Raw genomic sequence first — 21,824 nt, forward strand, 5'->3', positions numbered from 1 at the left:
GACGTGGCAGGTTCGAAGGCCAATTTGCATTAATATTGCCCCATACTGACACTTTGACATATGCTCTATATAAACGTATATCTCAGAGACTTTATTTAGATTTAAAGGCGCAATGCGATGTGATGTGCCACTGCCCAACGGACAGTCTAAGTCACATTTTTTGATTTCTCCCTCTTCTCCATGGGCTCTAAATCTCTCCCGGGAAGATATTCACGAAGTCTTCGGTGGGTGGTACACATTTTCCCAGCCATTTTAAATGTGAACTGCACATAACAATGACTTTCCAGTTGGCTAATCCCATTTCAGAACTGGCGGGACAGTCAAGGCTATACATATATATATCAATGTTGATAGTAGACAGAAAACTCACTATAAGTGCATTGCTGCCAGGGCGCTCTGTGTTATTAGCAGTCAGTTCTGCTGTGGTTATAATTATAATGCTTAGCTTTAATAATTATAATTATTTATTTATTTAAACAGAAACAAACAAAAATGTACAAAAATAATGTTTGTGTATTTTTATAATAAATTTTATATTTATAATATATTAAAATATATTATTATTATTATTATTATTATTATATTACATATAAAATAAAAAAAACATACATGCTAAAAATCTAAATATATTAAAATGTTATATTATTAAAACTATATATATATATATATATATGTGTGTGTGTGTGTGTGTGTTTATTTTATATATAATATTTATTGTTTATATAATAACATTATAATACAATGCTATTATATATTATCATTGTTAAATTACAAATCTAAATATATTAAAATGTACTACATATTATTACGTATTACTATATATTATTGTAATAATATATATATATATATATATATATAGACACACACACACACTATTTTAATATATTTAGTTATATATTACATATATAAATGTACGAAAATGTTATGTGTGAGTGTATTTCTAATTTTTTAAATATATATATATACACATACAAACACACATATATATTAAAACTATACACATATATATTAATAATATATATTAAAACTAGCAGTACACTATATTGTTATTATATAAAAATATATATTACATTATATATTATTTTATTATATTTATTTATATAACTATAATGCTATTTTTACTAGTTTTAATAATTATAATAATTAATAATTATATTATTTAAATATATAAATTTAACAAAAAATGTACAAAATATTATGTATTTATAAATTATATTCATAAAATGTATTTTAATATGTATTTATATATTTTAGTTTTATATATATATATATATATATATATATATCGATACACACACATATAGAGAGAGACATAGATAGACAGACAGACAGGGATAGACAGATCGACAGATAAAACCTAAACTTAAAACGAAGTTTGTTCTCTGTTCAAACCTTTTTATTAGTTAGAATCTCAAAATGTGGAGGGGTAAATAGGGTGAACTATTATTGAATCACACAAAAAGAGCTCTTTACTTTAAATTATACACAGCATGCAAATTTCCCTGCAGGAAAACACTCCACATACCTGATTGGACTGATTAATGAATTTATACAAGCGAGTTATGATGCACGTAAACAGACCCTGCGCTACGAAATTAATTGACCCTTGATGATTCTTCATTGGTGCCAAGATTAGTTCAATCAAAAAAGTGTAAACAGACATGTGGGCTTAAGTTTGCGTTTCAGTCGCAGCATAGCTGAAGACATCCAGCGATGTTTACTAAAAGTTATCATGTAGGATACTACAGAGTGGCCTATCATAAGACGCTCATCTACCATAAACAGCCCCCACTGCCCTCAATCTCTCAATCATCCCACCTCCCGCTTGGTGTGTGGTGGCATCGTGAGTTGATGCCAACCTGCTTTAATTAGCCGTCAGAAGGCCACTGTGGGCTTAACGCTGAGTGTCAGACTGAAGTAGTGCCAGTTCCTGGAGCAGCTAATCCTGCTCAACACACATGCCAACGCTCCATCAACACAAACACACCAGCACATGTGAGATCCTCCAACAAGGAATCTCGGGTCACCGCTGCCCCTCCATGGGGTTTCACCTACATGGATTTGAGCGGCAGCTTTACCAGCTGTGCCAGTGGAAAAATGATGCTACATGCTAATGTGAAAGGAACGTTAAGGATCAAAGCCACATAGGGATGGAATAGGAAAGTTAAGCCATGAAGTATTTACTTATTTATTTGATTGTTTGTTTGCTTTGTGGCATTAATTTCAATTTTTACCCTTAAATTCACATCTCTTTAATATTGTATAATAAATAAATGTTATATATATATATATATACAAATAATACTGTATATTGTGCTATTATTACTTTTGAATTATTTTAGAATTAATCTTCTTGAAAATATACATATTAATTATGATGTTATTTTCAAGACGATTAATTCTAAATTAATTCTAAAATTAAAAATTCTAAAAAAATAAATACACAAATAAACACAAAGATTTTAGACAATAAAGTCCAATATATTAAGATTTTTAAATTGAGATGTTATTTTAAAGATAATTAATTTTCAATTAATTCTAAAACTAAAACAACCAAATAAATAAATAAATTAATAAATAAATATTTTATATACTATCTCTCTCTCTCTCTCTCTCTCTCTATATATAATTTATATGTATATGTAAATAAAAATATTAGATTGTTGTTTTTTTATTGAATTAAATTAAAATAAAGCTGATTTTATTAAAATTTTTAAATTGTGATGTAATTTTCAAGACGATCACTTATAATATAATTCTAAAATTAAAAATACTAAATGAATACATGCATACATACATATTTTATAGATTTATAGACAATAAAGCCCATTTTAATTTTGATGTTATTTCCAAGATGATTAATTCTAAATTAATTCTAAAATTAAAAATACTAAATGAATAAATAAATAAATAAATACATACATACATACATACATACATAAATAAATAAATAAATATCTATTTTATAGATTTATAGACAATAAAGCCCATTTTATTAAGATATTTTAACTGTGGTGTTATTTTCAAGCTGATTCATTCTCAATTAATTCTAAAATTAAAAATACTAAATGAATGAATAAGTACATAAATAAATAAATAAATACATATTTTATAGATACATAGACAATAATGCCAATTTTCTTAAGATATTCTTTTAAGTGTGATGTAATTATTAAGCTGATTAATTGTAAATTAATTCTAAAAATTAAAAATACTAGCAATATATAAATAAATACATATTCTATACATTAATAATACATTATTATTTTTTTAAATTTAACCCCAAAATCAAAAGAAAAATACAGGAAATATATTTCATTAAAAAATATAAATGAAAATATTATATTGTTTATTTTTTAAATAATTAAACACATTTTTTATTTACCTTCTCCTCACTGTGATGCCATAAAAATACTGAAAAAATTAATTTAATTGATCAAAAAGTAGCTTAACCAACACCAGTGGACAAAAGTGACAAAAAAAAAGGATTTAAAAAACATATAAGAAATAATCTAGATAAAGCTAGACAAGTTTAAAGTTCACATAAAAGTTCATAAAACAAGGTTTGAGTATGTAATATTACTTATCAGACCAATTGTTCTTAGAAACTCCAAGGAAAACCCATTTCCAGCGTAACCGCGGGGTGCTTTCAATGGCGCAGTAATTTTGATGAAAGGTTTGTCTAATTACGTGCAAAGATAGGCCTCGATTTGAATCGGATTATAAAACACCCCCTTGCCCGTTTTAGAAGTGTAGTAGCGTTATATTTGCAGCCATTGAAAGAGCTCCCCTTTGATAAGAGCGCGAGACAGGCCAAGAGTAATGATAGCAATAATTACAATGATGATAATAGCACATGATGTGTGTGATAGCATGGTGCTCCTAAAACGGCTGATGAGGAGCGCTGCTCCCTCGTATCTGCAGAAACACTTCAAAAAAGACACTTCAAAGCAAAGATCAAGCGCAAACCCTGCTCGCCGCTAATGCTACATGCTTGCATGCGTTTGTCAGCATGAGTCTAATGCCTGCACCTCCTTTCTATCTGCCCATATAAGACTGTGACAGTTGAGTTATTGGAGAGGCCCGTCTGCTAGGAAGTGATGGATTATATAACAGTAGCATAGCGGGCGCCCAGCCAGCAGAGTCATTGCAAAACGGCTAGAGAAACGGCATTAAAATGTATTGCTTCAGAAGGGATGCGCCCCAGCCTCTTTGAGCTCTGCTACTGTACGGCGGATCGGTGCCGACTGTCTGCTCGGCCTTTTTAATGCGTCAGCCCTCTGGGAATTTATGTGTCGGCACATTCGCCTGGTTTCTGCCAAGGCTACAAACAACGATGTGATGTTTATGCTAATCAAAGCGCTTGGAGGGCAAATGCATCTTTTCAACAGGAGGCAGAGATTTTATGGCTTGTGTTTGTAGTCATGCTAATACTGTAACATCGTTTTGAATGTCTGTCAATATTACTGTTTTGATTGTACCGCAATTACATGAAATATGATTTAATTACATTAAAAAGAAACATGTTTTCATGACAATGAAAACATTTTCATGTAAATTCTGTCATGCAAATTTTCCCGCCATTTTGAATTTTCAGTAAAACCTACTTTTTCTAACTCCTCCTATGCTGTTGCTCCAATTTTCACAAAAGTTGAACTTCAGACCAAGCCGACACAAAGTTATGGAATTCAAGTTGATTTGTCAAACCGTTCTCGAATAACGTACAAACAAATTCTACGAAAAGCGTGCAAAAATGGATGTGAGGCTAGATCTCCACAATGGTTTGGCATATTGAGATCAAACTTGGTGTGTGTTATAACAAGCATGATCTGAGGCTACCTGCAATGTTTCAGCGCAGTGCCACCTAGTGGTCACGAGATATGAAAAATGGCTCTTTTTGCTTATACCATCTGAATGGTTTGGCCACAAAACTGGTCTCTTTAGATTCGGTGCATCATGCCTGTCACGGTTCATAGGTTCATCAGCCTCTTCTGGTCGTTTTGTGTGCTTCAGCTGGGGCTCATTAACCACCCTATTTAAGTCTCAGTGTTTGTCTTGTCTTTGTCAGATCGTTTTCTCATGTCTGCTCTCTGTGCAGTGCCTGTATCTTGCTCTGTTCCCGGTTCCTGCTCGCTTGTGGATTACTGCTTGTCTGTCTTTGGATTCCTGGACTATCTTCCACTCGTTGTCTCTTGTTTGGACTTATATGGACTACAACCCATTGCAGCCATAGCGCTACTGAGGAAGCCTAACACCACTGCACCCACGACCATCTGCTTTTGTGACTCTGTCTTGTTTATTGCTATAAAGTACTATCTGTATTCGCACTTGAATCCATCTTGCTCTACCTGACAATGCCGAGTTGAACCATACGCAATTTTCCCATGCCAGCCATTTCGAATTTTGTCAAAAAATGCTATATTTTACAAACGCATTGGCGTATCATTACGAAACTCGGTATGTGTCTTCGGCACCATGCCCTGACAGTACTGCGAATAACTTTTGTTTACATTAGCCTATTGTAATGAAACTGGTCTTTTTATGTTCCTTGGATCAAGCCGGGAACACTGATACCAATTATGCCATAACTGGATGAACTTCCTGTCCGCCGTTTTGATTAATGTAGAAAACCTACTTTTTCGAACTCCTCCTAGACCGCTGGTCAGATTTTCACCAAATTAGACTCGGATCATCTTCAGACCATTCTGGTAAAAAGTTATGGATTTTGTGTCGATATACGAAACTGTTTTCATTTAACACATCAACGAATTTGTTTGAAAGATGCCAAACTGCATCTGAGGCTGTATCTCTGCAAAGTTTTGACATATTTACACCAAACTTTGTATGTGCCATTGTCACCTCACACTGACCAGGCCACATCAATTTGGCCACCTACTGGTCATAAGTAATACACCATTCATTAAACATTAATAATGAAATTTTCAAAAATGCTAATAACTTCTGATTGCATTAGCCTATTGGAATGGTCTCCAAACATTCCTTGGGTCATGCTGACAACATACTTACCAATTATACCATAGTTGGCCAAAATTCCTGTCCACCATTTTGATTAATGTTCAAAACATACTTTTTCTAACTCCTCCTAGACCGTTGGTCCAATTTTCACCAAATTTGACTCAAATCATCTGCAGACTGTGCTGAAAAAATACTAATGGATTTTCGTGTCAATGGACAAAATAGTTTTCGTACACCGCCACTACAAATTTGAGGCATGATGCTAAAATGACTGTGAGTCTGTATCCCTGGAAAGCTTTGCCATAATGACACCAAACTTTGTATGTGCCATTGTCACCTCACACTGAACACACTGCATCGATTTGATAAAATCATATTACTAGTGGTTTTTATGATTTTTCACCCATTTTGACTAAAATTGTCTTAAAGGGGTCATCGGATGCTCATTTTCCACAAGTTGATATGTTTCTTTAGGGTCTTAATGAAAAGTCTATAATATACTTTGGTTAAAAATTCTCAGTGGTTGTGTAAAACAACACCCTTTTTACCTTGTCAAAATCAGCTCTGCAAAAATCATCTCTTTCTGGTCAAGGCTGCTTTAAATGCAAATGAGCTCTGCTTGCCCCGCCCCTCTCTTCTCTCTGTGGAGTGACGAGGCTGTTTACTTTAGCCGCATTTAGCCACTAAACTTGCTAACTAGCACATTATTAGGAAATACGGTTGCAGAGATTCATAGAAAACCCCTTATACTCACTTCTGCTGTAAGTGAAGCTGGAACACGAATAATTCACACTAACAGAGATGGATATGTGTCTATCGGGAGGCGCGTTCCCTTCACAAACAAACGTAATCCACTGCATCTTCAGCGGCTCAGATGTCAGGAATAAATGACAACCACTACGTTCATTATTACATCCAGCAACACAACACCTCAATCGCTCAATCGGAGATATTCTTGTCTAACTTACATCACTGCTCCGGCATCGAAACAAAGAGGGCGGACTGTTACAGCTGATCTGAGGTAAGCGGCCTCTGTGTGTGATGCCACACTGACAAGCATCTGAGAACGGCTCGATTTGAAAAAGGGGATTATTTTTACAGATTAATTAAAAACCACTTCATGGATTTTTATCATTATAGGGTAGATTTGTACATACACTGCCAACACACATTAATGTTCAAACAACATGTAAAAGTGAACCTAGCATCCGATGACCCCTTTAAAATGGCTTCAATTACTAATTGATTTAATTGCTCTAATGCTTGCTGCCTTGTTTGCCTAGTGCATATATGCAGTTTGTTAATAAAGATAACGTATATTTGAAAATTTGCTTTGATTTTTCGGAGATGTGAACTCCAGAGCGTTCAGCACTCATGAACCCAACAACAGCAGCCTTACCACGCCCAGCTTTTGTGGAATTTACCGCTGGTTCTGATGTCTCTATAGTGGCTAATTATGAGATAAAATTTGTTTTGGGTAAATTTAACGAGCAGTCTTTGGTCACATGGAGACATCAGAGCCAGCGGCAAATTCCCGAAGAATTGGCCAAGGTGAGGCTGCTCTCGGCCGGTTCATGTACACTAAAGGACCGCTGACGCCTTGGAGCTCACATGTCTGAAAAAAAAATCAAAGCAAATTTTCAAATATATGTTATCTTTATTAACAAACCGCATACTTGAAGTCTACACAAATACATTCTTGCCTAAAAAACTATTCTATGACATAAAAAAAGTTGAGGGAGAAAATACGATCTGAGTTTTTCGACATACCCTAACTGTCTTGAGCCAGAATACACAGAGTTCAGGGAGAGCAAGACAAGACGAGCGTTTGAGATTAAAAAGTATTTAGTTTGTTTTGAAAGTTCAAACTCGGAGCACGATATCAGTCCATTATATGGAGAAAAATCCTGAAATGTTTTCCTCAAAAAACACAATTTCTTTACGACTGAAGAAAGAAAGACATGAACATCTTGGATGACAAGGGGGTGAGTACATTATCTGTAAATTGTTGATCTGGAAGTGGACTTCTCCTTTAAAAACAGTATTATTTATAAAATTATAGTGGATTTGGGCGTCCGCCATGACACTCGCTGTAAGAAATCTCGCAAGCGGAGTGATATAAACAGTGAAACGATTGTTCGAGTTCTGTTATGACTCTAATATGCCACTCATATTATCATCCAATCATATTTGAGAACCAGAAAGAACTGTTGTATAAATATAGTATACTAGCTAAAAATTATTTCATCCTTTTTAGGGAACCAAATAACACTACAAATCAGGAATAAGCTACTACAGTCTAAAACAGTCAAACAACACGCCTGATGAGGATGACTGTCAAGTTGAAAACAGTCTTTGTCTCGTCCTGCTATTTACAACAATCCAAATGTTCTGTACCAAAAGTTCCCCATGTGGACATCAACAGGCGATTAATCACGGATAAGGCTTAAGGATAACGCTTAACATGATGTCAGGGTAGAGTCTGCAGAATGGCGTATCTAATAAGATTAAATTGAGTGAAGTGAAGTGGCTCTACACCTCAACCAGGGCAAAGGGGACGAGAACAAAGCAGAGCGATAACTCAACATCAGTTAGTTCAATAAAAGCAGGATGACCGGAGAGTGAAGGGAGAAACAGGAGAGATGAGTCAGACCTGCTGATGACCTTTCTAGCCTCGACTCTCCAGGGCTGAACAGACACACGATATGTAGGTCAAACACATTTAAACACGGTCAACAAGGAGGTCAGGAAGCAAAAATGGAAAAAAAGAAAATCAAAAGGAGAGTATACAGCAGAGACATGAGGGTTAGAGTGCACTACAGAAATCATTTTAATCCATCTGTTTCTGTCTTGTTTTCCAGTTAATAAAAACTTGAATAAAAAAAAATCCATATTTTTTGTCTTGTTTTCCAGTAAAAAGAAATTCTCAGAATAAATGTTTAAGTGCAATAAAAATGAATTAAATAAGAAAAAAATTAAAAGGTAATACACTGAATTAGTGTTGTCAAAAGACCCGGTACTTCGGTACCAAGTCGGTACTAAAAAAAATTAAATGTTACGGTACCAGGTTTTCTTAAGTACCGGTGGTACCGAGCACCCGGTCAACCCGGTTCTTGCAGCGCTATGGGAAAAGTGCGCAGTTGCGTCTTCTTCATAAAAGCACAGAGACACGGCGACCGGCGGTGCTGCTGATGCGGCTGCTCTGAATCCGCTTGTTGAAAAGAAAGGAGGAAGGAGCCACGTGTGGAAATATTTTGTATTTGCGACTGATGACAAGGGCAACATCACAGATCATCAGAAACCCACTTGCAAACGGTGTCATCGAAGTTCTCTCTCAAAAGGAGGAAATACATCGAACTTAATAAAACACCTCAAAGACCGACACCCAGATTTAATGACAGTTCAAGCAGGTAAGTTTTAATTTAATTTTATATTTAGAGCTTCTGTTATAAAAATTATACGTTAAATAAACATCGCCATTTGCTTAGTTAATCGTTAGCATAAGCGCGGCTAATGCTAACGCGAGAATTAGAATAAACTTCTTTATTAAGTGTTTAATGCTCTTATAGCATTTATTAAAAAATAAATAAAAAAAACAGGACATGATGGTGTACTATTTTTACACACCTGAGGCTTTTAAATGACCCGTGTAGCTAAAATATGTGTGTTAGAGAACAAATGTATGGTTAATGTTTATAGCCTTAAAATCGGTCCATCAGAAAAGCAGTTCTAGGCTATGAAATATAGTTTGCGCAGTTTGATTAAATAAAAGTACAGTCAAATACAGTCCTGTAAAATTTGGTAAAAGATACTATTCATTAACATGACTTAATATATTATCTAACATAAATTTACAGTGAGTGAACATTAATTAATGTGTGTGAATGTTGTTTTATACAAACATTTGATCGTGATGTTTGTTCATTGTGCGTGTAATAATGTCAACAGATACAACTTTTAATTTAAAATAAATTATGAATACATTTTGAAATTAAAAAGAATAATTTCTATGTAACACTTGTTTATTAAGTCATGTTAAATGTTATCTTTTTGTAAAGTGTTTTTAATACTACAGTTTCCGTCTGTGTAACATTGATATCTTACACTCAGTATAAGTAATCTTATCTAACTTTGTTATAAAAAGCTGAGGTTTGTTATTTACTGAAAAGTTATATATAAAGTTCTGTTTAGCTGGTGTCAGTCTAATATTGCATTTAGTCAGACTCAGCCCATTGTTTTACTGAAGTATATTATATTTTCCTTTTACAGCTGCAGGCTGAAGAAGACCACGAACCAAACTCCTAAGCAGACAATGGTTCCAGATGCTTTTCAGCAGCAGAAGTACGACAAAAAGGCAAGAAAACTGAACCGAGCTGTTGCTGAATTCACACGTATGGATTAAGTGCCAGTTTATACAGTGAAAAATGGGGATTCCAGCAAATGCTTCATCACCTCAGCTCAAAATACCAGCTTCCAAGTCAAAACTTTGTTTTATTTTTGTTTGTTATAAATAAAAATTGTGTGTTGTTTAATTCATGTTTTTGTGTTTTGATTTGGTACCGAAATTGGCACCGAGAACCGTGGATTTTCACTGGTATTGGTACCGAATACTGAAATTTTGGTACCGTGACAACACTACACTGAATAAATAAATGTATATTTTTATGCATTACAGTAATGAAAATTACATATTTTGGAACGCAAAATTCTCAAGTAACAATAATGTTTGATTATCATATGGATATATGATGGTATTTCATGATATGTGCATTTGATATTCAAATATTATCATGGAATATATCAAAATTCCATTGTTGTACCAACTGATACTATCACTGCATTATGCTACTACCACAGTATATTTAAAAAGAAATATTATTTAAACTAGATATATATATATATTTTTTTTTTTCTTTTTGGGGTCAACCAAATCAAATGCTACAAACTTAACCAGTATTTTTTTCCAATAAATAAATAAAAAAATAATTCTAAACATCCTTAAACTCATTTATACATACATTTCTTCAAAAAGTACAATTAACTCAACTTAAATTAAAGGCAACACCACTATAAATACTACAGTTGAGTGCAAACAAACCCACATTTTATATTTAAATAAATTTAAAAACGTATTATTGTATAACATAATTTACATAAGCATATAATTTCTATTTGAGATAAATGCTGTTCTTCTGAACTTTCAATTCATCAAACCTGAAAAAAAAAAAATCTACTTGGCTGTTTTCAATGTAATAATAATAATAATAAATGTTTTCTGAAGGATCATGTGACTGGAGTAATGATGCTAAAAATTCAGCTTTGAAATCACAGAAATAAATTACATTTTAAAATATATTCAAATAGAAAACAGCTATTTTAAATAGTAAAAACATTTCAAAATTTTACTGTTTTTGCTGTATTTTGGATCAAATAAATGCAGGCTTGGTGAGCAGAAGACACTTCTTTAAAAAAAACATTAAAAATCTTACTGTTCAAAAACTTTTGACTGATACTGTAAATAAATAAATAAACATATTTTATAACTTCTAATTTCTTTATAACTTCCAATTCTATTTATTTAATCATTTCTATTTATTTTTTATGCATTACAATAATGAAACTTAGATGTTTAAAATGGAAATTGGGGAAGCAAATATATTAAATTATTATTCTACAATGCAAAATTTGCACAGCGCACAAATAAATACCACAATATATGAATATAATCATTAAAGATGATCAAGGTGTATATTAAAATTACAATAGTGCCTTAGCTCTTTCTAAGAGAGATATAATTTATACATTAAAGCAAATTAACTAAATCGCATTAAATTTAGGAATACGCCACAAAAAAATCTAAACAAGATAAATTAGAGTGAAAAGCAAAACTGTAAGATCAAAGGACTCCTCAAAGTGCATTTCTCCTATAATCTGGAAGACGTCACGGTGAGTAGATGTCCGCAGGAACATATGGGACACAAAACGTGGATGTGGGATGCAGAACAGATCGGATACGGATCTGCTCGGGTTGACATCATCTTCAAAAGTGGGCTAAAACGCCAACTCGCTCTTGGGCGGACACGTGCGCATATGTGCCCGTGAGCACACGGGTTACTGTCCGCCAGCAGTGGGCACATGCATCACGTAAGCCGAAACCCAAGCTGCCCCACATGTGTTCAGCTCAATCTGTCATCTAACGCACCAGCCAAAACAGACCTGCTTTATAGGCCACCGCGACCGTCCGCAGGTCCTCATTTGGGTCAGACTCACTCTGCTGTGAATTCTCTCCCATCATGCTCTTAACCGAGGCTCTCCCCTGACTAGGGCAGAGATGGGCCGTGTATGTTTTACCCCGGCGGCAAGCAGCCAACACGCTCCACATAGTGCTTATCAGAATGAGGAGCATGTTAGCTGACAAATATCAACTCCTCGCTGCTTTTAATGCGAGCGCGTACGCTCCCCCAATAAACTTCACATCAACATGTCGCGGGGGACCCCGAAGCGGAGCGGAGACCTCCGTACGAGAGGGGATAATTACACAGAGGGCTGCTGCTGGCTCATCTTCACCCCTGCTGACTGCTTTATTAAACAGATTCATCATTCGATTTTGTTCGGGAGGCCGTTATGGCTGAGAGGCGAACGGTTGCCTTGCAGGAGCGCTGGGTTGATGAAATAACAACTGCCGCTGTGCTGTTTCGTGCTCTCGCATGAGGGGCTTTTCCAGGAGCTATCAAGAATATGTGGGTGATTAGCCTGGAATCGAGAACAGACTTTAAAAACACCACAAAAGAACACTGGCTTCTCCAGCTACAGGCACACAACAGAGAGACGTGAGCTGCAATGAATGTTACAAGTATGAATAACCAAAACACTCATTCATTTCAGAAGAAAATATGAGGGTGTATTAAATATATATATATATATATATACACACACACACACACACACACACACATATAAATAGAGGGAGAGAGAGAGAGACAGTATTTTTGTACAATTTTGTAAAATAAACATTTTTATATTTAATTCTATTTCAGCAATGATATATATTTAAATAATATAAAATATGTATAATTACTGTAACTGCAAGAAAAAATATTACATTGTTAATACATAAATAATACATCTAATAGATAAATTATAATTATAGTATATGTGCAACTAAATAAAAAATAATATGAAATATAAAAATAAAAAAGAAATATATACAAATTCATATATACTAAAAAAGAAATATATGACAAACTATAAAACATAATATAATATATTATAGATATATATTATATATATTATATATATACACACAAAATATAACAAAATATAATAAAAACTATATATAAAACTATAAAATTAACATTATGCAACAATATTATTATATAAACAAATACATACACACACATTAAATATGTACAACTATTATATTAAAATGTATAATATATAACATAATTTAGTATATATATATATACATAAGTTTTAATTTTAATTATTTACATTTATAATTTAATTTGACTTAATTTTATGTCATTATATGTTATTAAATATATATGCTTAAATAATATAAAATATTTATAATTATTAAAACTATAAGAAAAATATAGTTATTATATGAATAATATATTCTAAATAATAAATTATAATATTATAATATAAAAAATAAAAATACATCTAACATTTTATACATTTATATATATATACACACACAACTAAAAAAATAAATCTAAAATAAAACCATAAAACAAAATATGTTACATAATTCTAATAATTCTGTATGATTTAAACACACAAAAATATAATCAATTATAATAAAACTATAAAATTATCATATTACACAACAATATTATTACATAAACATATATAATATCTAAAAATATATATGTAAAATTCTTATATTAAAATGTATATAATATATAACATCATTTAATATTTTATATATATTATATATATAATACTAATGATGTTATATTGATGTTATTATAATTAATTTAATTATATTTAATTGTATGTCATTATATTTATTAAATATATGAACTTAAATAATATAAAGTATTTATAATTATTAAAACTATAAGAACAAAATATTCTATTGTTATCATGTAAATAATATATAATATCTAATATATTATAAATAATATATAATATTACATACAACTAATGTATATATATATATATATATATATAAACAAATGCAAAAGTATATATATACACACACTACTAAATGTTGACCATATTTATTATTTTTAATTAATTATATACTGTTTGTGTATAATTCTACATTATATATACACACACACAAACATATAACTAAATTTAAAAAAGTATATACAAAACTATAGTTATATAGTTATACTATATATATATATATATATATATATATATATATATATATATATATATCATTAAGGCTTGGAATAAAGCATACAGAAGACCTTCATGAAACATTTAGTTGTTAAATGTCATTTTCGGAAATCAATTTCGTGTTCCACTCAAAAAGTAACTACAAACTGGTTTGGACCGCCATGAGGGAGAGTAACTAATGACCGAATTTTCCTTTTTGGATGAACTTTCCCTTCAACTCCAGTTCTAGCAGCACAGTCGCTAACAAATGCAGTTTTTCCTCAGCTCTCTCTCTCTCTACTCGATTCGCTCTGATACTCTGTCTTTCAGGTTTCCCCCTCCGGCCACCTAACCTCTCTCTTTAAAGCTTTTCTGGGAGAGGTGCTAGGCAGAAAAAAATCAATGTGCTTTAAAGGAGCCTGAAAGCTCTCCCAAAGAATATTAGAAAGGGAAAAGAGAGATGGGACATCTATAGAAGCCGAGAGCAGCTACACAGCATCTTTCCTCTTGTTCCCTTTAAATAGAACAACGGTCGGCCTGACAGTATCTTCACACTCTAACAGGCGTCTTGTTCCGCTTAAGCATTCAATCTTTTCCCTCACGACCACCTCCGAGGATGTGACAAGACAAACGGAGGAGGCATTTCTGCAGATTAGGCTTTCATAACAGAGATTGAAAGAGCAGAGGTTCATGAATTACGTGAGCGATGGCGATGATGGCTCGTTATTGTTCGGGCTTGTTTAGAGATGAGTTGGTGATAAAACTAGGAGCAGAGGAGCTAAACTGCAGCTGTCGAAATCTCCCAAACTGGGTTAATTGCTCTGGGATGGGGAGAGAACATGGATATCATTAAAAAGACTTTCCCTTTTGTAATGACTTCCTCACCGTACCTGCCCAACGCCCAGAGGGAATGACGTTCCCTGTGTTTCGTATGCTGTTTGGTGGGAAAACACCATATCTGATGGAAGAGCTCATCTGAGAAAAACATTCATCCGTCCGCATTTGAGACAAAATGCCAGTCGTGTGGGATGACATCAAGAGTCGAAGCAATAAGACTTTTTTGTATTGCTTGATTGGGAAGTGACAGGCGCTTCTGGTAACATCTTCTGCACTTTTATGTAATGGAAAGTGTCAGGATCAGGAGATAAAAACTGCAGTAGGTTCTTTTAGCTCAAATGATGGATCATAGTGCTTAAAAACACCAACGTTGAGGGTTTGACTCCAAGTGAGCATATATACTAATATATATGGATATATACGCTGCCGTTCAAAAGTTCTGGGATCAGTAATTTCTTATTTTTATTGAATTTGACTTTTGACTTGACTTTTTTGGGCTTTTATGCCTTTAATGGACAGGACAGTAGAGAGATAACAGGAAAGCATTGGGCGGAAAGAGGGGAGCAGAATCGGCAAAGGACCTCGAGATGGGAATCGAACTCGGGTCGCCAAGAGAACAACTGCGCTATATGTTGCTGCACTAACCACAAGGCTATCGACGAAAAAAAAAACAGTAATATTGTGAAATATTATTACAGTTTGAAATAATGGTTTTTGATTTTAATACATTTTAAAGTGTAATTTTTTCCTGTGATGCAAACCTGATTTTTATCATCATTACTCCAGTCTTCAGTGTCACATGATCCTTCAGAAATCATTCTAATATGCTGATTTATTATCAACGTTGGAAACAGTTGTGCTGCTTAATATTTTTTGGAGCCTGTGACTCTTTTTTCAGGATTTTTTGATGAATAAAAAGTTAAAAAAGGACAGCATTTATTCAAAATAAAAAGTCTGATAAGTCTTTGCTGTGAGTTTTTATTAGGGCTGGTAAACATTAAATCATAATTAATGGCATACAAAATAAAATTTTGCTAATATATGTGTGTGTACTGTGTGTAATTATTATGTATACATAAATACAAGCACATTCTGCACATACTGGTTATCGGCAAAAATCCATGCCGATAGTTTTTTCCGGGTTGGGTCCATTGCTGGAGCGTCTGAGAAGGTCGTCATTATACAGCAAAGTCCCTATAGTCGTTGTTATACAGCAGGAGAGTGGCCTCTAGTGGCGGAGCACGTGCCACTGACAGCACGTGCCGTTTGTTTAGACACGTGACAACGCAAAAGGCGGATTTAACACATCGACAACAAAACAGTGTGTACAGCATACTGTAGTGCATGTTTTCATGTCATTACTAACCGATTCATTTTTTGACTAAATGCTGCATTAGTGGAGAAAGAACAGCAGTATACTTTTGCCCGTTTGGTGATCAAATAAAGTCTTGTAGTCCGCCGCTTGAATTGAACGTGACGCGTCCAGTGTGTGTGATACCGGATAGCTGTGAGTTCTTCTAGACGAGGCACTGCACTTTTGCAAGTTGTGTGACTAACATATTTTTATATTTTGATTAGATAACCAAAAATGTTCTAGAATAGAAGCAGTTAAATTGTGAAAGTACACAATATCCATATGTGTGCAATTTCAATACTGTGGCCTTTGTGTAGATATTTAAAGATGACCATCTTTTGCTTGATTGTTGATGTAATGGTAGCACTTTACAATACGAGTCAATTTGTAATATAAAGACTGATAAAAGCTGTAGAACAGAAGTATTGTTCCTTGTTAGAGTGTGTTAATTTCAGCATTTACTGATATATTTTAAAACGTTTAGTTGCTTTTGTTAACATTAATGAACAATGAACTAACTGTAATGATCAATATATAATTAATATGAATATTTTTATTCATTTACAAAGTATGGTTCAGTAGGCTACCTCTTTTTTTAAACAGTATAACTAAAAAAAACTAAAAACTAAAAACTATCGGTCGATTAATCGTTTCAGCCAGTGTGGTCCAACCTAGTTATTGGTATTGGTAAAATACTAATACAATATCGGTCGACCTCTAATATAAATAAAAATATTTTGTACATAAATAACATATTTCTCTTCAATATATACATTAATTTGTGACAATTGTTTGCCAGCCCTAGTTTTTATCAATTTAACACATCCTTGGTGAAAAAAATTCATTTCTTTCAAAAAAAAAAAAAAAAGAATTAAAATGTACTGACCACAAACTTTTAAATAGTATTTATATAGTTACAAAAGATTTTTCCAACATTGATAAAAAAGTAATAAATCAGCATATTGGAATGATTTCTGAAGGATCATGTGAAGACTGGAGTAATGACGCTGACAATTCAGCTTTGCATCACAAGAATAAATTACATTTTAAAATATATTCACGTAGAAAACAGTTATTTTACATTGTACATTTTTGATCAAATAAATGCAGCATATAAGCTGCATTTGATATGCATAAGAAAATTCCAAAAATCTCACTGATCCCAAACTTTTGACTGGTATTTATTAACAGTTGAAATGTGTTATGAGTCAGTAAGAATTTCTTTAGTTAGTTTGTTTGTTTTAAAGAAATGAATACCGTTATTTTAAAAGGATGCATTAAATTGATCAAAAGTAACAGTAAGGACATTTATAATGTTGCAAAAGATTTCTATTTTCTAATAAATGCTTTAAAAATAATCATGGTTTCCACAAAAATAGCAGCACAGTTTTAAACATTTTATTTAACATGATAATAATAAATGTTTCTTACTTCTATTGAATGTATAAAAAACCTGAGACATTCTTCAAAATAAGTAGTTATTTTGATTAATATTTTAAATAGTTTTTATTTTAATTTGAGTTAATTTTAGTATTTTTTGTTGTATTTTGTCATTTTTTTATGTCTGTATAGTATTTAAATTTTATTTCAGTTTTAGTTATTGTAGCACATCAAGTTAAACTAAATTAAACTGAAAAATGTTCCCTTAAATAGCTAAATTAAAAAGATATAATAATTCAGTTTTATTTCAAGTAACAAAAATGTTTTGTTTTTTTTTATTTATTTTAATTTCAGTTTTAGTTAAAGAAATAGTTCATCCAAAAATGAAAATTCTGTCATTAATTACTCACCTCATGTCGTTCCAAACCCGTAAGACCTTCGTTCATCTTCAGAACACATATTAAGAAATTTTTGATGAAATACGAGAGCTTTCTGACCCTGCATAGAGAGGAATGCATCTGACACGTTCAAGCCCGGAAAGAAGTAAGGACATCGTTAAAATAGTCCATGTGACATCAGTGGTTCAACCTTAAATTTATGAAGCTATGAGAAAACCATTTGTGCATGAAGAAAGCAAAACGACTTTATTCAACAATATCTTCTCTTCCCTGTCAGTCTTCGATGCGCAGTCACAAAGAACACCACGGAACGACGAGGATGAGTAATTAATGACAGAATTTTCATTTTTGCGTGAACTATTCCTTTAACAATACTAATCACTTTTGGAAGGTGAGAAGAGTGAGAAAATGAGGACAGTATTGTCATCATGAAACTTACATAACTTAAGTACCTCAACATTAACCCAATTAAACTTTCATACCCATTTAAGCATCTTATACAGATTTCAAGAACAGCTAATCTCTTTCTCTTCTAGTTGTCTGTATTTCAATCTGTCAGCACAGAGTTTTCTAAGCTCTGATGTCAGTTGTTGTGGAGGTGTATCCTAATAAGGGACAGATGGACAGACGCGAGACTCTTACCAGGCTTGAGACTTCCTCCTGGGCACGTTCTGTCTGCTCCACTTGGAGTGAGGGGTCAGGTGATAGATCAGCTGCCTGCAGATCTTCTCAGAGGACTTGAGAGCATCAGTCTCCTGCAAAAGCCAGGATGAGGAGAAACGAGTGATGAAGAGCTATTCTGGGAGATGGGCTGCCAAATAAAGCTCCAACTTATGGTCACTGACAGAGAACCTTACAAAACCTGAATGTTTACCATGTCTTTAAAAGGGTTGTTGGGAGGTAAACTGTTCAGGTTAATCTGTCAGTGATTATGATTTAGCTTAAGTGTCATTACAAAAGCAAGCAGCCACAAGAATGTCTAAAATTACTTTAATGTAGCAACAGCACGGCAGTAGTTTATTGCTTTTATAAAAATGTATGATCAAATGCACTGATATGTAACTATTAAGTTATCAAGAATAACAATCATTATAAATCAGTCAAGTTGGAGGTTGGAAAGCTTTTTTTAATGTTTAAAAAAAAAAGTGTTTTTTGCTCACCAAGGCTGTATTTATATGTAATACAGTAAAAACAGTAATGCTGTGAAATATTATTACAATTTAAAAAAAACCTTTTTCAAAGTGGATATCATTTAAAACGTAATTTATTCCTGTGATGCAAAGCTGAATTTTCAGTATCGTTACTCCAGTCTTCAGTGTCACATGATCCTTTGGAAATAATTTTAATATGCTGATTTGGTGTTCAAGAAAGATTTCTGATTCTTCTTCTTCCGTTTCTTCAGCTCGAGTCTATGGCAGCCCATAAAACCGCTTGCGGGAAAGTTATGAAACTTGGCACACTGATAGAGGACAGTCTCAACATTAACCACAGCAAGTTTAGAGTCTCTAACTCAAACTCTTTAGCGCCACCACTTGTCCAAAATGTTACATATGTTTATGCTAATAACTTTTAAACTGTAAGGTCTAGAAGGAATTTTCTTTTTTCCTATAAAATAGGCTCATCTTGATTCGAATGAACACCAAAATTTTTTTCGCTATTTTTAATTGTTCGAAAAACCTACTTTTTCAAACTCATCCTAGCTGGTTTTTCACCAAAATTTGGCTCAGATCATCTTCAGACCATAATGGCAAAAATTTGTGGAAAGAAAGTTGATTAGTCAAACCGTTTTTGAATAACGCGTGGAACGAATTTGACGAAGCGCACGCAAAAATGGATGCGAGGCTAATCTCTGCAACGGTTTGGTGTTTTTACACCAAAATTGGTGTGTGTTATAACAACCATGACCTGAGGCTACCTGCAGTGTTTCGGCACAGTACCACTGAGTGGTCAGGAGATATGGGAAATGTTATTATAAGTCTTATAAGTTCTGAATGGTTTTAGCCAAAAATCACTGGTCTCTTTAGATTTGGCGCAGCATGCCAAGTTAAGCCAAACCCAATTTTCCATTCTTAATTTTGTCGTAAAATGATACATTTTATGACCGCATTGGTGTAACTTTGACATATTGACACGAAACTTTGTGTGTGCCATTGTCACCTCACACTGACCAAGCCACATCAATTTGGTAACAGTGCCACCTAGTCGTCAAGAGTGATAAACCATTCATTAATCATTAACTATGAAATTCCCAAAAAGTCTAATAACCTTTGACCGAATTCGTTTTTTGTAATAAAACTAGTCTCTAAATATTCTTTGGGTCATGCCGACCAATTATGCCATAGTCAACCAAACTTTCTGTCCGTCATTTATATTTACGCTGAAAACCTACTTTTTCTCCTCTTTGATCGCTGGTTCGATTTTCACCAACATCGAGTCAAATTATCTTAAGACTGTGCTGACAAAAAGTTATACATTTCGTGTTGATAGACAAAACTGTTTTTGTATAGCAATGCAACAAATTTGAGGCATGATGCCAGACTACAACTGAGGCTGTATCTCTGCAAAGCTTTGACATAATGACACCAAACTTTGTATGTGCCATTGTCTCCTTAAACTGACCACACCACATCGATTTGATAACAGCGCCACCTATTGGTCAAAAGTGATATTCCATTAAATCATATTACTAGAGGTTGTACTTAAGATTTTTTTAAGCTATTTTGACTAAAATCATCCTAAAATGGCTTTAAAGGAGAAGTCCACTTCCAGAACAACAATTTACAAGTAATTTACTCACCCCCTTGTCATCCAAGATGTTCATGTCTTTCTGTCTTCAGTCGTAAAGAAATTATGGTTTTTGAGAAAAGAATTTCATGATTTTTCTTCATATAATGGACTTCACTGGTTCCCCGATTTTGAACTTCCAAAATGTAGTTTAAGCAGGCTCTAAATGATCCCAGCCGAGGAAGAAGGGTCTTATCTAGCGAAACGATCGGTCATTTTTTAAAAAAAATAAAAATCTGTATACTTTTTAAGCACAAAACCTAACATGCTATTAGGTTCTGTACTGGAATTAGTTCACCTGTTTCGAGTCTTTGAGACATGCGTTCATCTTATGGGGCTGTCACTTGATGAACGAATGACTCAAACCTGAAGACTTGAGAGATTCTTTCATCTTTTATCAATTCTTTTTCTGACTCACACTGGTTAAGCTTATTGGGCTGTCACGTGATGAATGAATGACTCAAACCCAAAAACTTGTCAGATAAGAGGTGAGGTGAGCTAATCATAGACTAAAGACCCAGGTAAATAATGAATTAATCTTTTCTGTTTCTTATAGCATTATAGTTTTGTCTTGTTTGTAGTGTGATCAATGTTTGTGTAAGCAGTAGATGTGTTAGGAAAGTAAAACGTAACATTTTAATTATATTTTGCTAAAATGAACGAAATGAATCGAAAAACTGAACTTGAACTGAAACTTTGCTGAACGAGACTCAAAGGTCCGAGTTGGTAAAGTGATCCGAACTTCCCATCACTACTACGAA

General features: G+C 33.3%; 1 protein-coding gene across 1 annotated transcript in view; it reads right to left on the reverse strand.

Annotated features, from left to right (window-relative positions):
- lrrc75bb (leucine rich repeat containing 75Bb) overlaps window positions 1-21,824 on the reverse strand; it is a 47,827-nt gene that overhangs the window by 12,023 nt on the left and 13,980 nt on the right. Inside the window, exon 3 of the mRNA XM_051121591.1 lies at window positions 18,922-19,034. Within this exon, the coding sequence (XP_050977548.1) occupies window positions 18,922-19,034 (113 nt within the window). The remainder of the gene's footprint in view (window positions 1-18,921; window positions 19,035-21,824) is intronic.

This window comes from Labeo rohita, chromosome 10, assembly GCF_022985175.1.
Source record: "Labeo rohita strain BAU-BD-2019 chromosome 10, IGBB_LRoh.1.0, whole genome shotgun sequence".
Taxonomy (NCBI): Eukaryota; Metazoa; Chordata; class Actinopteri; order Cypriniformes; family Cyprinidae; genus Labeo; species Labeo rohita.